Source organism: Delphinapterus leucas, chromosome 16 (genome assembly GCF_059928025.1).
Source record: "Delphinapterus leucas isolate spDelLeu-1000000601 "Yukka" chromosome 16, BTC_Dleu_Yukka2, whole genome shotgun sequence".
Classification (NCBI taxonomy): Eukaryota; Metazoa; Chordata; class Mammalia; order Artiodactyla; family Monodontidae; genus Delphinapterus; species Delphinapterus leucas.
Genome location: NC_143144.1, coordinates 38,651,628 through 38,674,923, shown reverse-complemented (window position 1 = coordinate 38,674,923; position 23,296 = coordinate 38,651,628). Strand labels below are relative to the sequence as shown.

Below are 23,296 nucleotides of genomic sequence, written 5' to 3'. Positions count from 1 at the left end.
CCTTTTGCGTTTCCTTCATGACTAATGATCATTTTTCATGTACTTATTTGGTAACAGTATAGTTTCTTTGGTGACATCCGCTCACATTTTTTTGCTCAGTTTAATCGGGTTGTTTATTTTCTCACTGAATTTTGAGACTTCTTTATTCTGGGTACAAGTATTATATCAGACATATTTATTGCAGACATTTTCTCTGACTCTGTGGCTTGTCTTTGCATTCTCTTAACTGTTTTTTGCAGAGCAGAAGTTACTGGTTTTGATGTAGTTCCATTTTATCAAATACTTCTTTTATGACAAGGAAGTACACTCTCCTCCCTAGGCATCCCCTTCATTGGACAGCGCTAATTGATTTGTTAAAGAAAATATTTATTTATTTATATTTACATATTTATTTATTTAGCTGTGCTGGGTCTTAGTTGTGGCACACAGGATCTACATTACATCGTGTGGGATCTTTAGTTGCGGCATGCAGGATCTTTTAGTTGCGGCATGCAGGATCTTTTAGTTGCAGCCTGTGGGCTCTTAGTTGAGGCATGCGGGATCTAGTTCCCTGACTAAGGATTGAACCTGGTCCTCCTGCGTCGGGAGCGCAGAGTCTTAACCACTGGACCACCAGGGAAGTCCCTCTAATTGACCTTTAATGCTCAACAGTCCTTTTAGTTTCTATGAATTTGAATGATTTCTACACATTGAATAAGTTTGTTCTCTCTTTGCATGACAGCCACTCAAATTAGAGGCAGCTTGCCATGTAATGGTGGCACATCCCCCCCCCACACACACAAATTAAACTTTTCTCGGTACCTCAACTGTATTTCATGGGTCATGGTCTCCAAAGCCACTTCTCTATCATCTGTACAGTCGCCTTAGAAGTCAGAGGTTTTTGTTTAAATTTAGTATTTAGCACATCAGGTGATACGCACTGCAATTTGCCCAACACATTAGATTTTAACCTCTTCATCTCATCTAGACCTCTTATATTAATGTGGGTTAAGATGGTTTATCTGCTTTAGTATTTCAATTTTCAGCAGCCACCACTAGAGGTAGTGTAATATGTATTAGAATTTGGTATGGTTCTTTTTATGAGATCTCTTGGTCATTGGTTTAATTGGCAGCCTTTGTCGTCATTGGCCTCTCTGGGCTGCCTTTTCTTTATATAATGATGGGTTTGGTGAAAAGTGAAAGGAAATATCTTCACTTTCTTCTAAGAAGGGTGAAGGTAGTGTATGTGCTGTTTGTATATACAGACTAGCATACAATTACACAGGTGTGTGTGTATATCCATCTTCAATAAACATCAATTCATAGTCAGTCTTATTTCATTTTTATTACCACCTACTCCCTTTCAACAGTGGATTATTTTGAAGCAAATTCCAGACACTGTATTTCATACATAAATATAATTCTTTTTTTTTTTTGCGGTACACGGGCCTCTCACTGTTGTGGCCTCTCTCGTTGCGGAGCACAGGCTCCGGACGCGCAGGCTCAGCGGCCATGGCTCACAGGCCCAGCCGCTCCGCGGCATGTGGGATCTTCGCAGACCGGGGCAGGAACCCGTGTCGCCTGCATCCGCAGGCGGACTCTCAACCACTGCGCCACCAGGGAAGCCCATAAATATAATTCTTTAACAGCTCAGCACTCCAAAAAAAAGATAACTGTAGGATCACTGTTACAGTTTAAGGTACTTAATATGTACCTTTGTTAATTTTTACTTTTTTTTTTGTTTTTTTGGTTAATTTTTACTTTTAAGGCTTTTGAATAGACTATAGACAATATAAAATTCAAGAGGTATGGAAGACTTTCCCTTTATCCTTCTGTCATCCCTTTCCCTAAGGGCAACCATATCTGTAGACCTGCCTCATTCTTTTTGACAGCTATATAGTATTCAGACATGTGGTTGTATGATAATTTAGTTAGTTCTTTATTGATAGGTATTTGTATTGTTTATGAAAGCAGAAATCAGGAAAGAATGTTCCTTGTTGCTTATGTTATTCATAATCATGGAGAGTTATTTGTAGAGTAAATAAAACAGCTTGCTTCAGGGTCAGTCTATTTCTTTCATATGTACATTTTTAATTTTAAAAAGTATTACCAAATTGCTCTCTATAGTGATTGTACTAAGATATACTCCTACAGAAATGTAGTTTTATTTATTTTTATTGCTCTGCAGTATTTCTTTGTATTAATAGACCACTATTGATTGTACTGTTAATGGATATTTATATTTCTTTGTTTTGGAATGACGTCATAAGTGTACTTCCCTTATGTTGAACCACGTGGAATTGCTAATACTTGATTATTTTAAAAGTGGAAGTTTCATATGGTTAAGTTTAATAAGTCGTTTAGTGCATGTATGCATACATTTCTTTTAGGTAAGTACTTTGAAGTGGAATTTCTGGGTCATAGGATAACTGTTATGTTTAGCTTTTGTAGATAATTCCAGAGTGGTTGTTCCCATTTCCCTTCTGAGCAGTTGAAGTTGCTTTACCTCCTCCGCAATACTTGGCACTGTGAATTTTAACTCTTTCGTTGGTTGTTTAGTAGCATCTCATTATGGTTTCAGTTGCATCTTTCTAATAACCAGTGAATGTCAGTGCCTTTTAATATATTTATATTTTATATGTTTATTGAATATCCTTTTTTATCAAGTGACTGGTCAAGTCCAAGTCTCTTGATCATTTTCCTATTTTAAATTTTTATTGGGTGTCCTATTGAGTTGGGGCATTCTTTACATAGTTGTAATCAACCCCCCACCCTGCCCCGGCCACCCACACCCACCCACCCACACACACACACACACACACAGACACACACACACCCACAAACACACACACACACACTCTCACTCTCTTTCTCTTTCTCTCTGGTATGGTAGTTCTCTTAAATAGCGTTTTTTGGTGTGTGTGTGTGTGTGTTTTAATCTTTTCTTGGCTGCACTGAAGCATGTGAGATCTTAGTTCCCTGACCAGGGATCGAACCTGTGTCCCCTGCAGTGGAAGTGTGGCGTCTTAACCACTGGACTGCCAGGGAATTCCCTAAATAGTGGTTTTCTAATGGACATTTAATTTTTTTTTAACATCTTTATTTGAGTATAATTGCTTTACAATGGTGTGTTAGTTTCTGCTTTATAACAAAGTGAATCAGTTATACATATACATATGTTCCCATATCTCTTCCCTCTTGTGTCTCCCTCCCTCCCACCCTCCCTATCCCACCCCTCTAGGTGGTCACAAAGCCCCGAGCTGATCTCCCTGTGCTATGCAGCTGCTTCCCACTAGCTATCTACCTTAATGTCTGGTAGTGTATATATGGACATTTAATTTTGATGAAATTTCTTTTGCTTTATGTTTAAAGATACAAGATGTTCCAGTACACATTATTGAATAATCCTTCCCATAGAGATTTGAAATTCTGCAATTAACATATACTGGTTTCCCACAGATATTTTGCTCCTTCTCTTGTCATTTACCAATTAAAAAATGTATTTTGGAATGTTTGAAAACCGGCTAAAATTATAGATACTCTCCCTGAAAAATGTGTGCACAGGCATTTTTTTCACACAGTGTCACAAGATTTGCAGAACCCATGAAATCATTTCATAAATCTCTGATCAAACCTCCCTTCCCACTTTTTAAATGCTTCAGAGTTCACTTTACGCATGGAAGCCTTAAATTATCCCACCTGATTATTTTCCTGCATAAACCCATATATACTCATATTATTGCAAGTACTGATGTGTTTTTATTTTTAAGGGAATCATCTATTTCCTTTCAAAATTAAGAATCTTAAGGGAATAATAGGCATTTAATTAATCTTTAATGTGAGGTTGCTTACTGTTTTTTAGATAAGCAGAATGAGGCTCAGAGAGGAAATTCGACTTGCCAAATTTTTACACATCTAGTTATTGTTTTAGCTGTGTGGTTCAATACCATGTTTCTCAAATTCCACATAGCCTTTATTATGCTAAATTCCCTCCCTTGTGTAATACCGAATATGCAAAAGATTGAGTACCTATCCAGTGATACTAAAATCTAGTGATATTAAAAAGCATTTATTAAGTATCTTTGCAGATGGCGCTAGGCTAAGTCTTTTGCTAAAAACTTTCTACTTATCCAATCTTCACCCTTTAGGCTGAGGAAGAACAGTAGGCCTTAGAATGTAGTTTTGGATTCCTTGCTTGAAGCTGATAGACACAGGACCTAAGGGAATATTGATGAACATACAGGTTAAATTCCACTAAGAAATGTCTCACTAAAAGATTATTAAAAATATATTTTATATGTGGCAGAGTTGTAACAGCTATGATAATTTGCATTTGTGTGATGTTCTGTAACCTGCATATATCCTTAGATACATTATCTTCTTTTATCTGTTCAACTTGTCCTTGAGACAGATTTTATTAGCTCGTTTTTTCAGATGAAGAAATTGTCCCAACTTCTTTTTTTTTTAATGTTTATTTTATTTTATTTTTGGCTGCGTCAGGTCTTAGTTGCGGCTCGTGGGATCCTCCGTTCTGGCCTGTGGGCTCCTTGTTGTGGTGTGTGGGCTCCAGAGTGCATGGGCTCTGTAGTTGTGGTGCGTGGGCTCTCTAGTTTTGGCCTGCGTGCTCAGTAGTTGTGGTGTGCAGGCTTAGTTGCCCCGCAGCATGTGGGATCTTAGTTCCCGGACCAGGGATTGAACCCGAGTCCCCTGCATTGGAAGGTGGATTCTTAACCACTGGACCACCAGGGAAGTCCCTGTCCCAAGTTAAGGTGACTTGCCTAAGGTCATTTTAGCCACTAAGTGGCAGAGCTGGCACTCATCCATTTAACTCCTAAACTGTTATCTTTGCTAGAAATACATTACTGTTTATATAGCTGGTTTAGATTAAAACAGAGTAAATACTGATATTTATCTTCTCTGTTTACAAAAAAAAAGAGGTGTGGGGGCATACCAGGTTGGACATTTGAGCAAAGATAGATGAGTATGCTTCCTTGCTAAGGTGGTGTGAGTGAGCCTTGTTGGCATACAGAAAAGAGTTTAGCCACCTAAAACTGGAAATAAAGAAGATTTCCAAGTAGAAGTGTTGCAGAAGCCCTAAAAGTGTCTCAATAAAAGCCATTTTAAAAGAAAAAAAAACCAACTCATTTTTATTTCCCCTCCCCACCCTTGATGTTTTGAGATATAAAGTGAGTTTATCTGACAAGGAAGCTGGGATGTTTGAGGAAGGAGGGCAGTTGGAAGTAATTGCTATTTTGCATTTTAGGACAAGATAACCTTGCTTTCTCTTCTGAAGGTATAGTTAAGAATATTTCTTGAAGACCTAAATGATGAAGGACTGTAGAAAGTATTTATTTTATATATCAGAATACTGTTGTGGAAAACTTAGATAGCTTTTCTTGTGCAGAACTCTGTTGATTAAATTAGTTTTTATCTGTGCAGTGTATTTCTGAAGTTTAAAAATTATATAATATACTTTAATAATTCATCTGTAGGATTGTTTATGCTATATAATTGAATACATGAATAAATTGTATTTACTAGTGACATAAGTTTTAGTGACAATACTTCTTTCTCTAAGGCTCTTTATTATTCTTTGCACTTAAATTTATAAGGTATACTCACAACAGTTAGATTTACATATGAAAGGCAGCCCATGAGAATAGTAACTGTTAAAACAACACATATTCTCTGACTTTAGGGGGAATGGGAGTGGTAAGTAAAACTTGAAGTAGTAATTTTTAAAAACATGGGTAATAAAGTTTACTGTAACATAACCTTTTTTTTTTAAGTCAGAAGGATGTTTATTACATAAAACAATTAGAAACAGCTTAAATAAATTTTGTGACATTAAGACAGTAGAATGCTATGTAACTATAAAAGTGGTGTGGTATAACATTTAGTGACATCTCATAGACGTCTGTATAGCTAGGCATACAAAGCATTCCCATAGTCATTTTTTAGCAAATAATTCCTTTAATAATGCTGTAAAGTAGTATGGGTCAGTGGCTTCCCTTTTGAGCACAGGAGGAAATTGAAGCCCTCAGGAAAACGCCCAAAGTTAAGGGTCTTGCCTGAGCTCTGTAGGGCTAGTTGGTTAGGGCAACACAAGTCTCCAAATTCGACTACTAGTGCTCTTTCCACTTGTTATAAGAGCAGTGGTATCATTTCTTCAGGTTTGGTTTTAAACTTGGCTTTGCTTCTGCCCCTTTAAGAAAGTATCGGATGCCAGAGTCAGCTTTTAATTCTTCGCTTTTCAGTATTGTATACTTACTGATTTGGTACTTCTGAGATTATGAAAACTATAGTTCCTTGCCTTTGGTTGGAAAATATCCAAGAATAAAACAGGTATACCTATAAGTTGCCTTGTAGAGGTAGGTAAATATAAATTACATTTACACCCATTGGGTAGCATTAAAAATTGTACAGTGAATTCATGTAAAGCATCCCTTTGCTTTTATTTGATGGTTTGTTAATTGAGATTTGTAAATGACTTTTCTTAAATGTAGGTTTTTTTTGTCTTGTTTTGTTTTTTGGTAATTTTATTATTTGGCATAAACATTTTTTTTTTTTTTTTGCGTTACGCGGGCCTCTCACTGTTCTGGCCTCTCCCATTGCGGAGCACAGGCTCCGGACGCGCAGGCTCAGCGGCCATGGCTCACGGGCCCAGCCGATACGCGGCATGTGGGATCTTCCCGGACCGGGGCATGAGCCCGTGTCCCCTGCATCGGCAGGCGGACTCTCAACCACTGCGCCACCAGGGAAGCCCCTGGCATAAACATTTAACCCGACTTTTCCTACTAACAAGTGCTTGGAGAATTAATTGTAGTACCAGTTTGAATCACATTTCCATCTCATTTAGAAAAATTTAAAAAATATTTCTGATGATAAAATTAAAGACAACAAAAATGAATTTCCCAAGTACAAAATGAGTAGGCAATTTAAGATTTACCACTGGCTGATATGGATAAATAACCACTGTAGCCATGTAACTTAGGTATCAGAGCCACTGTTTTTTAAAAAAAAAAAAAAAAAAAAAGAGCCTTGAAGTTGTATGGCTTTTAGCATTAGAAAAAAGAATGGAAAGCAGAAATAAAGAAACCTGACCCTGGAACAGGTTTCTAGACAGAGCTGGCATGCCATATGGGCAACCCTACCCCAGAGGAATAGACACTGCCAGAATGTTTTCATTAATTGTGTTACATTGTTAAGGTTCTATTAAATAATTTTTAAACATCTTTATTGGAGTATAATTGCTTTACAGTGATTAAACATTTTTATTTGAAAAATCCATAGTATGTCTTAGAAGGTTTGGATGAGTTATTTATATGTCATTCTGAATTGATCCTGTTGTTTAACACTGCTGAAATCTCTTGAGTTTAGGTTAACAATTTTAAGGGACTTGGATGCCTAGGGAGAGGTCACTGGAAGACATGAGAGCTGTATACTGGAAGGGGAATTATCAGATATATAAACATTTATTTTTTTCACAATTTAAAATTTTTGCAATTATTTCATAATTGTACTATTAATTAACCAAATGTCCCTTTTATTTGTTAACTTTTATATTGCTGTCACTCATATTTTTATCCTTTGACTTATTTTTCATTTTTATAGATAAAGTGGAGAACTTTAGTGAAGAACATGAAAAAAATAGTCACCATATTTACAAAAATGCTGAAGACAGTACTAAGAAACCCAATGCAGAAACAACAGTGGCTTCTGGATACAAAGCTGATGAAATCAAAGAAACAAATGATACTTGGAACTCCCAGCTTGGAAGAAGGTCAGAATCTCCATCAGAAACATCTTCAATCAAGGGATCTGTAAGAACTGGTTTGTATGAATGGGATAATGACTTTGAAGATAGCAGATCAGAAGATTGTATTTTAAGTTTGGATAGTGATCCTCTTTTGGAGATGAAGGATGAGGATTTTAAAAATCGGTTGGAAAATCTAAATGAAGCCATTGAGGAAGACATCATGCAAAGTGTTCTTAGGCCAAGCAACTGTAGGACGTATTGTAGGGCCAATAAAGCAAAATCCTCACAAGGAGCATCGAATTTTGATAAGCTAATGGATGGCACCAGTCAGGGCTTAGCCAAAGCAAACAGTGAATCAAGTAAAGATGGCCTGAATCAGGCAAAAAAAGGCAGTGTAAGTTGTGGGACCAGTTTTAGAGGGACGGTTGGACGGACTAGAGATTATACTGTTTTACATCCATCTTGCTTGTCAGTTTGTAATGTTACCATACAGGATACTATGGAACGCAGCATGGATGAGTTCACTGCATCAACTCCTGCAGATTTGGGAGAAGCTGGCCGGCTAAGAAAAAAAGCAGATATTGCAACGTCTAAGACCACTACTAGATTTCGACCTAGTAATACTAAATCTAAAAAAGATGTTAAACTTGAATTTTTTGGTTTTGAAGATCATGATGAGACAGGAGGTGATGAAGGAGGTTCTGGGAGTTCTAATTACAAAATTAAGTATTTTGGCTTTGATGATCTCAGTGAAAGTGAAGATGATGAAGATGATGACTGTCAAGTGGAAAGAAAGACAAACAAAAAAAGATCTAAAACGGCTCCATCACCCTCCTTGCAGCCTCCTCCAGAAAGCAGTGATAATTCCCAGGACAGTCAGTCTAGTACTAATAATGCAGGTAAGACTTAAAAAAAAAACTACAAGTAAACGTGTTTTTCAGGCTTAAGTAACAGCTACTTAGTTTCCTCCTGGATACTCAGTTTTAGCTTGTTACTACATTTAATTTTAATAGGAGTACCTATTTAGTGCCAAAGATTACCTTATCCAAAGATAACAGCATTTAAATGTTAATAAAGTCCCACCTTGTAAGGAACCAGTTTGTAAATTGGGGAGTCTTTTCATATTTGTATTTTAATTCTACCATTAGCACTTGAGAATTTTAGTGTGTGTCCGTGTGTGTGTGTGTGTGTGTGTGTGTGTGTGTGTGTGTGTAGGGATAATGAACATCTTGATATTTCAGTTTTGAAAAACTAAATGCAATGGAAACATAAGGATAGATTTTGGTCATCTAGAACTATATTGATACTAGGTGGTTGTAATGAGGGAAGTATTAGAAAATTAAAATAAAAAAGCCTAATCAATAAATGTTAAAAAACATTCTAAAGAAATCTTAAATTTATGAAGTTAAGATTAAATCTTAAGAATCATCCTCGTAAGTTGACTTAATAAAATTAAAAAGTGCTAGTTAAGTATTTATACACTCTTATCAGTGAAAAATTAATTTGTCCCTTAAGATAGTAGGACCAGTAATGACTTGAAGTCCTTGAGGAGTTGATAGTCTCCACTGAGAGACAAACAAAAGAAATAGGTTAGCTTTGCTATGAGTAAGTCACTACTTGACAAGGGCTTTGTGAAGTGGATTGACTGTTGAGCGACGAAGAGTATGTGAAAGCCTCTGGGATACAGAGGTTATATTTATTTGTATTTAACCAAATACAGTTTTCCTGTATCAGTTTACTTGTTAGAGCTTTTGTCCTTTTAGGGTCATAGAACAAGAGTCATTATGGTGAATTAGAACTATCATAGTAGGGACTTCCCCTGGTGGTCCAGTGTTTAAGACACCATGCTCCTGGGACTTTCCTGGTGGCGCAGTTGGTTAAATCCACCTGCTGATGCAGGGGACACGGGTTCGAGCCCTGGTCCAGGAAGATCCCACATGCTGCGGAGCAACTAAGCCCGTGCGCCACAACAACTGAGCCTGTGCTCTAGAGCCTGTGAGCCACAACCACTGAAGCCCGCACGCGTAGAGCCTATGCTCCGCAAGAATAGAAACTACCGCAATGAGAAGCCCACGCACAGCAGTTAGGAGTAGCCCCTGCTCGCTGCAACTAGAGAAAGCCCGTGCACAGCAACAAAGACCCAGTGCAGCCAAAAATAAAAAAAAAAAAAAAAAAAAAAAAAAGACTCCATGCTCCCAATGCAGGGGACCTGGCTTCTGATCCCTGGTCAGGGAACTAGATCCCTCATGCCACAACTAAGAGCCCACAGGCTGCAACTAAAGATCCCATAGTATTCTTACATATAGATTTTCTTATAGAGTGTATCATACTTGAGGCTACCTACCATTTTGCTTCATTTGGCCTAAAAATAGGTTTGCTAGATTAGAATCGCTAAAGCTAGAATTACACAGGAGTAGCCCCTAGGAGCCCGCCTTACTCCCCACTGCAAAAAAATAAGAGTATTTTCAGAATTCAACGTTGTGTTGAATTGCTTCTGAAGAACTGAAGTTTGCTGCAGCCTTGCTAGTCACTTGAGATATGACTGGGTAGACAGCTTTACATTTGCTTTCTCAGGAAGATGGTTAGTAATTATGTACTGAAACCTGAGCTCCAGTTCTGCTACAGCCTTCTTAGCTCTTATCCTAACCGTGATAGCAAGTTATCCTAAATCATTAGGCTCCCTTTGAAAAACGTCATGTTGATACCAAATAATGTTTAAAAATGAGAGACTGTTTGATTGATATATCCAAAGTTGGAATCTGAGTCTTCATACACTGTATGAAACAGCAAACATTTTTAAGGGTTGGGACAGAGAAAAGTCTTCCTTTTTTTGGGGGGGGGGAATTGATAGTTCATTTTTATTTATTTATTTACATTTTTGGCTGTGTTGGGTCTTCGTTTCTGTGCGAGGGCTTTCTCTAGTTGCGGCGAGTGGGGGCTACTCTTCATTGCGGTGCGCGGGCCACTCACTGTCGTGGCCTCTCTTGTTGCGGAGCACAGGCTCCAGACACGCGGGCTCAGTAGTTGTGGCTCACGGGCCCAGTTGCTCCGTGGCATGTGGGATCTTCCCAGAACAGGGCTCGAACCCAGGTCTTCTGCATTGGCAGGCAGATTCTCAACCACTGCGCCACCAGGGAAGCCCAAGTCTTCCGATTTTTAAAAAAATATTTATTTATTTATTTAGGCTGTGCCGGGTCTTAGTTGCCGTACACAGGATCCTCGTTGCCGCGTGCAGGCTCTTTAGTTGCGGCATGTGGGATCTTTAGCTGCGGCATGCAGAATCTTTAGCTGTGGCATGCAAACTCTTAGTTGTGGCATGCACATGGGAACTAGTTCCCTGACCAGGGATCGAACCTGGGCCCCTTGCACTGGGAGCGTGGAGTCTTAGCCACTGGACCACCAGGGAAGTCCCCTTCCTATTTTTTTCTTTTTTGTTTTCGTTTAGGCTAGAAAAAAATATAGCCATTTGGAAATTAGTGTAATCCTTTGGTTAGTTTTGTGGGAGTACCACAGACCACTGAACTACATTGTACTAGGTCATTCTGTATCTTGCCAAGGATAGCTATATCCTTTTTTGGGTTTTTTTAAAAATGTGGCCTCTTCAGATGTAAGCAGGCATTCTTTGAAGGCCAACATGATTAAGTGTACTTAAATTCTAGAAAAATGTTACAGGTGCATATCACCTGATGATGTGTGTGTGTGTGTTTGTGTGTGTGTGTGTGTGTGTGTTTAAACTAGACCATGCCAGTGTTAATGTTGATAGATAACTAGCAGTTATATGAACTTTGAAGAACAAATTATTCTGGAAAAGAATTGATTTTGTCAGTGAAACTGGAGCACATACACAGCAACTAGGTTTCTGATTTTCTTTTAGAGTAGGGGACAAGCAGGGAGTGAGCACGGGAGAATGAGACTTAATATCATTGGAGTATTTTGTCAACTCTGTGGTGCTTTTATTCCTTTTTTTTTCTCCCCACAATATGCTTCTTTCTCCTCAAAATGTTCATAGGTTGTCTGGTAGATAATTTGAAATAATAGAAAGCTAGCTAGTTTTGATTACCATTTCAGAAAACTTGGATTTTACAGAGGATTTGCCTGGTGTGCCTGAAAGTGTGAAGAAGCCCCCAAATAAACAAGGAGATAAATCAAAGGAAAATACCAGAAAGATTTTTAGTGGCCCCAAGCGGGTAAGTAAAGCACTATCGGTGATTTGTATTATTGTTGGAGGGCTCAACTCTTTTTTTATTTAAAAATTACTAGCAAACATCATGGCAATTAAATTTTGTCTTTCAAAGGATATATGTAAATTATTGTTTCAAAGCATTGTAACCATTTTTTGAAGTGTGGTAAAACATATATAACATAGTCTTTATTATATGCAAGTGTACAATTCAGTGACATTAAATACATTCATAGTGTTACATAACCGTCACCGTTACCTATAACCAAAACTTTTTCATCATCTCTAACAAAAACACTGTACACATTAAACAATAACTCCACCTTGACCTTCCCAGCCTCTGGTAAACACAGTTTTACTTTCTGTCTCTATAAATTTGCCTATTCTAGGTGCCTCATATAAGTGGAGTCACGCAATGTTTGTCTATCTGTACTTGGCTTATTTCACTAAGCATTATGTTGTCAGGGTCCATCCCTGTTGTAACATATATCAGAATGTTTCTTTTTTATGGCTGAACACCAAATTTTGTTTATCGATTCATCTGTAGATGGACAGTTGAGTGGTTCTCACTTTTTGGCTATTTGAGTCCCTGCTTTCAATTGATTTGGATACTTAAGAGTGGAATTTTGGGGACATATGGTAGGTCTTTGTTTAACTGCCGAAGTGTTTTCCACCTTGACTGCACCATTTTTATATTCATATTAGCAATGCACAAGGTTTCCAATGTTTCCACATCCTCACCAACATTTATTTTCTGAGTTTTTTTTTTTTTGATAATAGCTATCCTAATGTGTGGGAAATGGTATCTCATTGTGGTTTGATTTACATTTTCCTAATTATTGATGTTGAGCATCTTTTCATGTACTTGCTGGACATTTGTATATCTTTTTTGGAGAAATGTCTATTCAGTGCCCATTTTTGAATCAAGTTGTTTGGTTTTTTATTGTTGAGTTATAGGAGTTCTTTATATATGAATGTCTTATTAGATACATAATTTGCACATAGATGTTCCTATACTGTGAATTGTCTCTTTACTTTCTTGGTAGTGTGCTTTAATATCAGTGAAGTCCAGTTTATCGTTTTCTTTTGTTACCTGTGCTTTTGGTGTCATATCTAAGAAATCATTGTCAAATTGGATGTCATGTACCTTTTCCCTATGTTTTCTTCTAGGTTTTATAGTTTTAGGTTTTACATTTAGGTCATTGATCCATTTTGAGTTAATTTCTGTATATAGTGTAAGTTAAGGGTCCAACTTCATTCTTATGCATTATATAAGTCATTTTAATATGGTCCAGCATAGGTATTGAAAATAATTTGCTTGACTTTACCTTTTTTTAAAAAAAATTCCTTTACTTAAATAGCTTGTATAGTGTTAAACAGTTTTATTATTGAAAATTGCAGTTAGAAGTTGTTGACATTTTTTGTAGATTGAACTACTTTTAAGCAACTAAAGAATGAGTGTGTCCATATTATCTGGCCTCGTTTTATTTTTATTCTTTTACCTCTGTAAACAGCCAGTTAGGAATCTTTTCAGAGTGATTGTGTTATACTTTTGCAGCCCCAGGTGCTCACCCCCCACCAGAAAAAAAAAATGCTTAATGCTCATTTCAACAGAGCTAACTTGCTCTGGAGCCAGGGGCCAGGGTAGTGTGGTATAATGGCTATAGCCCTTAATGCTTAGGTGAGGTTTTGGTTTATAAAATTGTGTATGGCATGTGTTGATTTCTAGTGTAAAAGTTATACATTTTTTGGTCTCAGGATTACTTCACATTCTTAAAATTTTATTAAGAATCCCAGAAAGCTTTTGATTATATATGTTATATTTATCAAATTGGAAGTGAAAACATATTTCAAAGATACTTATTAATAATTCACTTAACAGTAACCCATTACATGTTAATATAACATTTTAGCGAGAATTATTTTCTTAAAAAAAGTAGTGAGAAGAGTAGCGTTGTACATTTTTTGCAAATCTCTTTATAAAGTTTGGCTTAGTAAAAGACAGGTAGATTCTTTGGGATTAGCAGATGCAAACTAGTATGTTTAGGATGGATAAACAACAGTATCCTACCGTATAGCACAGGGAACTCTATTCAGTATCCTGTGATAAACCATAATGGAAAAGAATATGACAAAGACTATATATAACAGTCACTTTGCTGTACAGCAGAAATTAACCTAACATTGTAAATCAACTATATTTCAATAAATTTTTTTTAAAAAGAGCTAGATTCTTATATCCTCTATATTCAGTATTTTTCATTGTTTTAGTTGAAAAATATGAAGAAAATCCAGCCTCACATAGATAAGTAGTTGTATTTTAAGTAGCTTTTTCAGATAATTATGGACATTCTTCGTTGACATTACACCAAAATTGAAAAAAATGGGAGTTTCTTTTTTCTTTTATAAATGAATAAATAATTTATTTTATTTATTTATTTATGCATGCATGCCTGTGTTGGGTCTTCGTTGCTGCGCACAGGCTTTCTCTAGTTGCGGCGAGTGGGGGCTACTCTTCCTTGCGGTGCGTGGGCTCCTTACTGCGATGGCTTCTCTTATTGCAGAGCATGGGCTCTAGGCGTGCACGCTTCAGTAGTTGTGGCTTGTGGGCTCTAGAGCGCAGGCTCAGTAGTTGTGACGCATGGGCTTAGTTGCTCCATGGCATGTCAGATCTTCCCGGACCAGGGCTCGAACCCATATCCCCTGCATTGGCAGGCGGATTCTTAACCACTGCACCACCAGGGAAGCCCGGGAGTTTTTCTTTTCTAATATTTATTTATTTATTTATCTATCCATCCATCCATTTATTTATTTGGCTGTGCTGGGTCTTAGTTGTGGCATGTGGGATCTAGTTCCCCAACCAGGGATCGAACCCAGGCACCCCCTGCATTGGGAGCGCAGAGTCTCACCCACTGGACCACGAGGAAAGTCCCTACCCCAGGAGCTTCTTAAAGATTAGTTGTAACTTGGAGTCTAAAACCGTGCCAGTGAACCTTTCATAATGTTGCATTAAAATCTGTTGGTCTGTCTTGCCTTTGAATGGATCTTTTACACATGCATGCTTTGTAACATTATACATTGGTCATTTGGAAAATACTGGTTAGACTGATTTATCTAAATCTTTCAGTGGTGACACACTTCATTATACAGTATCAAAAATATTAATATCACTGTCAAACTCATTAGAAAAGTCTTTTTAAGTATTGGGAAGCTATCAAGTTCACAGTTCTCCAGAATTTTAGTTTTTGCTTAAAAGTTGAAATTTTTTCATTGGCAGAAAATACTTCAGGGAAAATGACTGGCAATGACAGGCCTACTTTGTTCATTTTTGAGAAAATGTCTGCATAATACCCAAGTCTGTATAAGCATAGTTTGTCAGTTTTTTAAGTAAAGAATGGTGTTCAGAAAAAAAGTGGCTAGTTCAGCTTGAAACTTGAGCCAGTAGTGGTTTTTTTTGATACAACCACACTTTATATGCAACATAAGTGTTTTAGGCACACTGGTTTTGTCACATAGACCATTAGTGCACTTAGGGTTACGATTTAATCAGTAATTTTCACTCCTTTATCAAGGGCTTTTTTCTTATGTGAAACTGGCATTTTATTTTTTAACTATGAAGTGTGTAGCAGTGAAGAATATGACTACTTATATACAGTTCAGAGCCCCTGCCTTGATTCATGCTAAGACACCAACAGCTTTACCCAGCATTGCTTTTGCACCATCCCTGCAAATATCAACGAAGTGAAAAAGGCAAACAACATATTATTATTGTGAAAATGGTTTTGTCTTTATAGACACCCTGGAAGAGTTTCCTGAGTCCTTTAAAGCATTCTACTTTATTTCTCCCACCTCAACTTTTTATTATAAAAAGTTAAAATATACAGAAAGTGTAAAAAAATGTGATGAATAACTATATTCCTCTATCTAGATTGATCCCCACCCCCCCACCAAATCGTCATAATTACACACAGTCCCCTTCCTCTTCCCCTTTTTCTCTTCTCTTCATGTGTGTGTGTGTGTGTGTGTGTGTGTGTGTATTATATAACATTTTTCCTGTCGTATTTGAAAGTTGTTGAGATAGCATGCATTTCTTAAGAGAAAAGACAGTCTCATACCTAACTGGTTATATGATTGTAATACTTAAGAAAATTAGTAATTCTTTGATATAATCCTATGTCCAGGCCATATTCAGTTTTCCTCAGCTGTCTCCAAAATGTCTTTTAGTGCTGTTTTTCTCCCCAAACTATAATCATTTACTTGTTATGTCTCTTTAATCTTGAGTAGTCTCCTCATCTTTTTAAAATTCCCCATGGCACTAGTTTTTTGTTGTTTTTTTTTTGCTTTTAAGAGCCCAGGATATCTGTCTTGTAGAATGTTTCACATTCAGAATTTATCTGATTGTTTCCTGATGATGTAAGTTGTTACTCCACTATATTAAAGTAGTATGGTGTCATAGAACACTGGAAGTAAGTCTCTGCGTTTGATTAGGCTGAGGTTAAACATATTTTGGCAAGAATGCCTCAAAGTAATACTGTGTATGTTGCATCACATCGGAAGGTATGTAATACCTGGTTGTTCCACTCAAAATTGTTTGACCACCTATTGAAGGTTGTGACCACTGGATGTCCCCAAAATAAAAGTATGTTTTTCCTTTTATAATTTAATTAGTAAACTTCTGGGTGTGACTCTGGCAGCATGTGAATATTCTGTTCCCCATTATTGTTTTACCTCATAATTTTAGCATCCATTGTTGATCTTTGCCTGCATCAGTTACTACACTGACAGTTACAGAATGGTGAGTTTTCTAATTGCGATTTCTTCTACATTTAATAACTGGAATTTTGTAAAAAGGAGTTTTCTTTCTCCCCATCCCAACCCCGAACTTCTATCTCTATAGACTCAATAATTTTTACTTAATAAATGTATTTATAATAGATTTGGCCAGAGGAAACCATTTCAAGCCATTTCTTGTGTCCTTTTGATATAGACCCATCATCTTTGAGCTTTTCTTTTGCTTTCTGCACAAAAGATGACCTGGACTTATCTTGTGCTTTCAATCATGGACCCATCCAAGGATCCTTGGTTCTTTTTGTGGGGATTAGTACTTAGAAACCCAGAACTAAGTGCTGGGTGTGTTCATTGCTTCTAGGCTCTTTCACTGGACAGAGCTATGAAATACATTGAAAAATAAACTGAGTTCATACTGATAGTTTCATTTCAAATTTAACATTTCAAAATTTGGTACTTAGCTTTCTTTATTGTACAGCACACATTACTTTTTAAATTATAACACCAATATTATTATGAACAGTAAATACACTAAGTGAAGTTAAAATTTCTTTCCAGTTCTTTTTGTCTTTAGATTATTTCACTAATGATGAAGTCATAGTAATGTGTTCAAGAGTTTTGAAGTAATTTTTATCTTGTGTATGTCAATTCAGTATTCAAGTTCATATGTACTTATTTATGTTCATTTTTTTAAACTTAGTTTTAAACTTAATATTGGATATATTTCTTTCCTACTAACACAACTTAGGAGGCAGCAGTGTACATGTACTTGACCCGATTACGAAGGAATCTCTCCGGCCTAAAGTAAATCAGGTCATGCAACCAAGTAGGCAGAAGACCTATTTACTGTTGATGGATAGTGTCAGAGGAAAATTAAGAAAATCATTATTAATTTATGAAACCAAAAGAGCTATGAGATTGAACTCATTTAAAAGATGTAATATAAGTAAAGCCTGCCTTAAAACAATAGTCCTGATTTAGTCCCCAAAGAGGCTTCAGTAAATGTTTTAATTTCCTTTTAAACCTCCTATTGAAAGATTTGCCCCAAACCCTCTTTAAGTGGAATTGTGTCAGAATTTTTTCACTTAGATACTACTACTATTTAGGTGGATCAGTGAGATTCAAAAATGAGACTTTGATCCAGAGTGTTATAGTACTTTAGTAAAAAGTAATAAAAAATGCTTTAGATCCCATGGAAGTTATGTATCCTTATGAAAATATCTAGGTAAAGAATTTAGAAGCCTCCTTCAGGAAGAGAGCAGCAAGAAGTTAAGCAGTATAAAATCCCTAGCTCTTAAAATAAATAGGTCATCCATTTGTCTTCAAGACAGCTAAAAGACTACTTAAGAGTTGTTTAAAAGGAGAGAACCATTGAGAAACAGAAATAGTGGAAATTTAACGTATTGAGTTTTGATGAGTATAAAGGAATACAGGAAATAAATGGGATCAAAGTTTTAAGCATTTATAGATTAACAGAGTGGAAAGAATAGATTTGTTTCATATGTGAGAAATCAGGATTCATGGTTTCGATGTAAAAAAGGATAAGCTCAGTTCTCCAAGGAGTTTTATGTAGGTTATCCCCCAAATCTCCAGAGAAAAAGGAAAGGCAGGGGTCACTAGGTAGGTGGCCATAGGAAATGTACTCAGCAGTTGTTCCATTTCTCCATTATAATAGAAATACCCTCCTGTAGCTGATAGGTCAGTGGGAGTATCTGGGTCTTCTGCATTCTGATTAAAGGCACTAATGACCTCATTTCTGAGTGGTAGAGAGGTGGCCCACGTCTTGTAGTGGCAAATTTTCCTCCTTACCTATCAGGCTTTCTTAGCTCATGTTTTGGATTGAATAAAGCTGTTGTGGAGGGTAGCCCTGTACATTGGAGGATATTTAACAACATCGCTGGCCTCTACCCACCAGATGCTAGTCCTGTTTTCCCCTGCTCTGTGCGCCTCCATTTCAACCAAAAATGTCTTGGACATTACTAAATGTCCTATGGGGGTCAAAATGGGCTCCCCTCTCATTGGGGGTATGTGTGTGTATGTATGATTTGAGAGTAAGTTGTAGACTTAATGCTGATTACTCCCAAATACCTTAGTCTTTACTTTCTGAAAACAAGAGTACTCTACTCTATAGCTATAGTATACCCATCAAAACCAGGAAGCTAATAATAACATTGATATAATAATTCAGTCTAATCCACAGATCCCATTCAGTTTTACCAATTGTCTCATTAATGGCCTTTATAGCAGAACAAATCACACATTACTCCCCCCTCCCCCACATCTCCCAAAGAAAGAACCCATGATCCAATCCAGAATCACATGTTGTATTTAGTTGTCATAAGTCTCCACCCTCCTTCTGTTTGGAACATCTGTGTCTTTCCTAGTTTTTCCATGGCTTTGACATCTTTGAAGAGTTAAAATCAGTTATTTGTTGAATGTCCCTCAATTTGTGCTTGTCTGATGTTTCCTCCCGATTAGATTTAGGTTTTGTGTATTTGGTGGAAATACCTCAAAAGAGGTGCTCTGTTCTTACTGCATCATACCAGGTGGCGCACAATGTCACTTTGTACCATTGCTATTGATGTTAACTGTCCCTTGAGGCCTGTCAGGTTCCTCAACTCCTCATCAAACTTTTACCCACTAGTTGTAGCATTGATTTTTGCCTGAATCAATCTTTACTATGATGGTTGTTGAATTTTTTTTTCTAATTACATCCTGCCTTCTCTAGTTGTTAGTAGAATATATGTATTTATATATTCATTATGTAGTATATATATTATATATTCATTATATATTCATTTAAGTATTTATAAATTTCTTTATGTCATTATGAACATGGATTTCTGTTTTATTCAGTCATTTGTTACTGTTATTTATTTAAACGATAGTACTATTATTATTTCGATACTCAGATTTTCTTAGACTTGGCCTGTTCGTGGTTTTTCATACTGGCTTTTAACATGGCCCACCACTTTGCATTTCCTTACTAATGACACACAAAGATGTACAAGGCTCGTGATGCACATTCCCAGTTGTGGAATCAACCATTCCTCCAAGGATCCCTGTTTTCTTTTAGTGGAGAATGATCTTTAAAAATAAAATTTGGTCGCAAAGTATGGTCATTTCTTCTGGGGTGTCATTGCTTCTAGGCCTTCTTTGAGTTAACAGAGCAAGGAAACACGTGAATATATGCATTTTCTTCCTTTCTCCTTCGCCGCCCCCCGCCACCACACAGACACATACTTATTTCATATCTATGTATATTTAGAACCATGAGTTCATACTGATACCTCCAATTCTAGTTCAACACCACATGTTTTATTCTAGCCTTCCCACTTTGCACATTTTACTTCTCTTTGCCGACAGTGAGGAATCTGGTTCCCAGTATCCTCAACACATTTACGTATTTGCTCAGTCCTCTTGTATATAGCCAATTTCCTGACCACACAGGCCATCTCCTCAGCTTTAGTGCCACCAGCCAAGAGGTCCCTCTTCCCTCTATCTCCCCATGTTAGAAAACATTAACTTGGGAATTCCCTGGTGGTCCAGTGGTTAGGACTCTGCACTTCCATGGCTGGGGTCCCAGGTTCGATCCCTGGTCAGGGAACTAAGATCTCACAAGCTGTGTGGTGCAGCCAAAAAAAACAAAAAACTAACTTTTTAAGCTTGCTGGCTGTGAGAATTTTCCCCAACACCTCACCAGGTATATAAAGAATTCTGTTCATAACAGAATTGAGGGCTGGCTGGGTAAACACATGTGGCAGAAAGAAGATGAGGAGGTAAAGTAAACTTCTGGTAAGAACATATTTGAAATGATTACTCAGAAAAGTTGTCACTTGCAAGGGAGAAAGGTAAAGATAGAGTTTGAGGCATTAGCTTGAAACATACCTGGTTTTAAGTACCTGAGCCTAAGTACCTGTTGTTTCTGTATGTGGTTTTATCATTTGATAATTTTTTTAAAAATATTTATTTATTTATTTATGTTTGGCTGTGTCGGGTCTTTGTTGCTGCACGCGGGCTTTCTCTAGTTGTGGCTAGCGGGGGCTACTCTTTTTTTTTTTTGAGGTACGTGGGCCTCTCACTGTTGTGGCCTCTCCCGTTGCGGAGCACAGGCTCCAGACAGACAGGCTCAGCGGCCATGGCTCACAGGCCCAGCCGCTCCACGGCATGTGGGATCTTCCTGGACTGGGGCACGAACCCGTGTCCCATGCATCGGCAGGCAGACTCTCAACCACTGCGCCACCAGGGAAGCCCAGGGGCTACTCTTCGTTGTGGTGCGCGGGTTTCTCATTGTGGTGGCTTCACTTGTTGCAGAGCACAGGCTCTAGGCACACAGGCTTTAGTAGTTGTGGTGCGCGGGCGCAGTAGTTGTGGCTCGTGGGTTCTAGAGTGCAGGCTCAGTAGTTGTGGTGCACGGGTCCAGTTGCTCTGCAGTATGTGGGATCTTCCTGGACCAGGGCTCGAACCCGTGTCCCCTGCATTGGCAGGCGGATGCTTAACCACTGCGCCACCAGGGAAGTCCTGATCATTTGATAATTTTAATGTTTTTTTTTTCTTTCAGTGCCATCTTATTTCTGATCACTGGCTACAGTTTCCCTGAATCCCATTATTTGTAGTTGCCATATATTGGGTTGGCTAAAATGTACGTTCAGTTTTTTTCCATAATATGGCTCTAGTAGTGCTTAGTTGTCACTAACTTCATTTGAAACAGTTTTGTTAGATTGTATGTGACTGTCATATCAGTGTGCATTTAAAAAAAAAAACAGCAGGGGCTTCCCTGGTGGCGCAGTGGTTGAGAGTCCGCCTGCCGATGCAGGGGACACGGGTTCATGCCCCAGTCTGGGAGGATCCCACATGCCGCGGAGTGGCTCGGCTCGTGAACCACGGCCGCTGAGCCTGCGCTCTGCAACGGGAGAGGCCACAACAGTGAGAGGCCCGCGTACTGCAAAAAAAAAAAAAAAAATCAAAATTGGTGAATTTTTCTGTAGCCATTTTAATATTGAAGATGGAAGAAAAAAGCAACATTTTCGGCATATTATGCTTTATTATTTCAAGAAAGGTAAAAACACAACTGAAGCGCACAAAAAGATTTGTGCAGTGTATGGAGAAGGTGCTGTGACTGATTGAAGGTGTCAAACGTGGTTTGCAAAGTTTTGTGCTGGAGATTTCTCGTTGGACGATGCTCCACAGTTGGGTAGACCAGTTGAAGTTGATAGTGATCAAATTGAGACAGTAATTGAGAACAATCAACGTTATACCACGTGGGAGATAGCCGACATAATCAAAATATCCAAATCAAGCCCTGAAAATAATTTTCACTAGCTTGGTTATGTAATTGCTTTGATGTTTGGATTCCACATAAGTTAAGCAAAAAAAACCTTCTTGACCATATTTCCACATGCGATTCTCTACTTATTGTAATGAAAATGTTCCGTTTGTAAAACAAACTGATGGGTGATGAAAAGTGAATACTGTACAATAATGTGGAATGGAAGAGATTGTGGGGCAAGCGAATCACCACCAACCACACCAAAGGCCGGTCTTCATCCAGAGAAGGTGATGTTGTGTATACAGTGGGATTGGAAGGGAGTCCTCTATTATGAGCTCCTTCTGGAAAACCAAACGATTAATTCCAACAAGTACTGCTCCCAGTTAGACCAACTGAAAGCAGCACTGGACGAAAAGCATCCGGAATTAGTCAACAGAAAACGCATAATCTTCCATCACAAGACCGCATGTTTCTTTGATGACCAGGCAAAAACTGTTACAGCTTGGCTGGGAAGTTCTGATTCATCCACCATATTCACCAGACATTGCACCTTCGGATTTCCATTTTTTTTGGTCTTTACAAAATTCTCTTAATGGAAAAAATTTTCAATTCCTTGGAAGACTGTAAAAGGCACCTGGAACAGTTCTTTGCTCAGAAAGATGAAAAGTTTTGGGAAGATGGAATTATGAAATTGCCTGAAGAATGGCAGAAGGTAGTGGAACAAAACAGTGAATACGTTGTTCAATAAAGTTGTTGGGGAAAATGAAAAATGTGTCTTTTATTTTTACTTAAAAACTGAAGGAGCTTTTTGGCCAACCCCGTATGTGCTGGTAAGCTTAAATCATTTTTTCTGCCTGCCCTGCTTTTTGTTTGATTTCTAGCTTTCCATTCAGCTGCTGCCAGTTTGCTCTCTTCCTCAGGGATTATCTGTATAATCATCCCAACTAACCTTCTGTGCTTGGAGGGTTATATTTTACCTTGGGCTTTGGCCATCTTATTTTGCCCGTTAAGACTATTTGCTGGGTCATTGATGAAACTAACCATAATGTCAATCTCAGTTTCAGTTCTCAAATATTTATAGCTTCACTTTCATCATTTCCCTGTGGTTTAATGCTGGGCCCATGTGGTTCTGTCTTTTGTTTGATTCTCAAAAGAACATTCTGGACTTTTTTTTCCTCTTCCCTCCTGTCATTCAATATGACATAGGATAGTGGGTTTATGGGCAGTTGAATTAAAACTTGATTATCAGTATAAATTATGGTTATATATTTAGCTGTATTCAAAAGTTAAAATTGTATAAAGCTGCAGTTTTAAAGTTAAG

The 23,296-nt window shown here is 37.7% G+C and overlaps 1 protein-coding gene across 4 annotated transcripts in view; it reads left to right on the top strand.

The window, feature by feature from the left end:
• The window catches only part of WAPL (WAPL cohesin release factor), a 75,458-nt gene that overhangs the window by 17,269 nt on the left and 34,893 nt on the right, over window positions 1-23,296 (top strand). For 3 of the 4 annotated variants that reach the window (XM_022562423.3, XM_089897789.1, XM_089897791.1), the window contains 2 exons: window positions 7,594-8,637; window positions 11,807-11,925. In XM_022562423.3, coding sequence (XP_022418131.1) covers window positions 7,594-8,637; window positions 11,807-11,925 — 1,163 coding nt within the window. The remainder of the gene's footprint in view (window positions 1-7,593; window positions 8,638-11,806; window positions 11,926-23,296) is intronic. The other variant, XM_022562424.3, reaches the window with a different exon arrangement.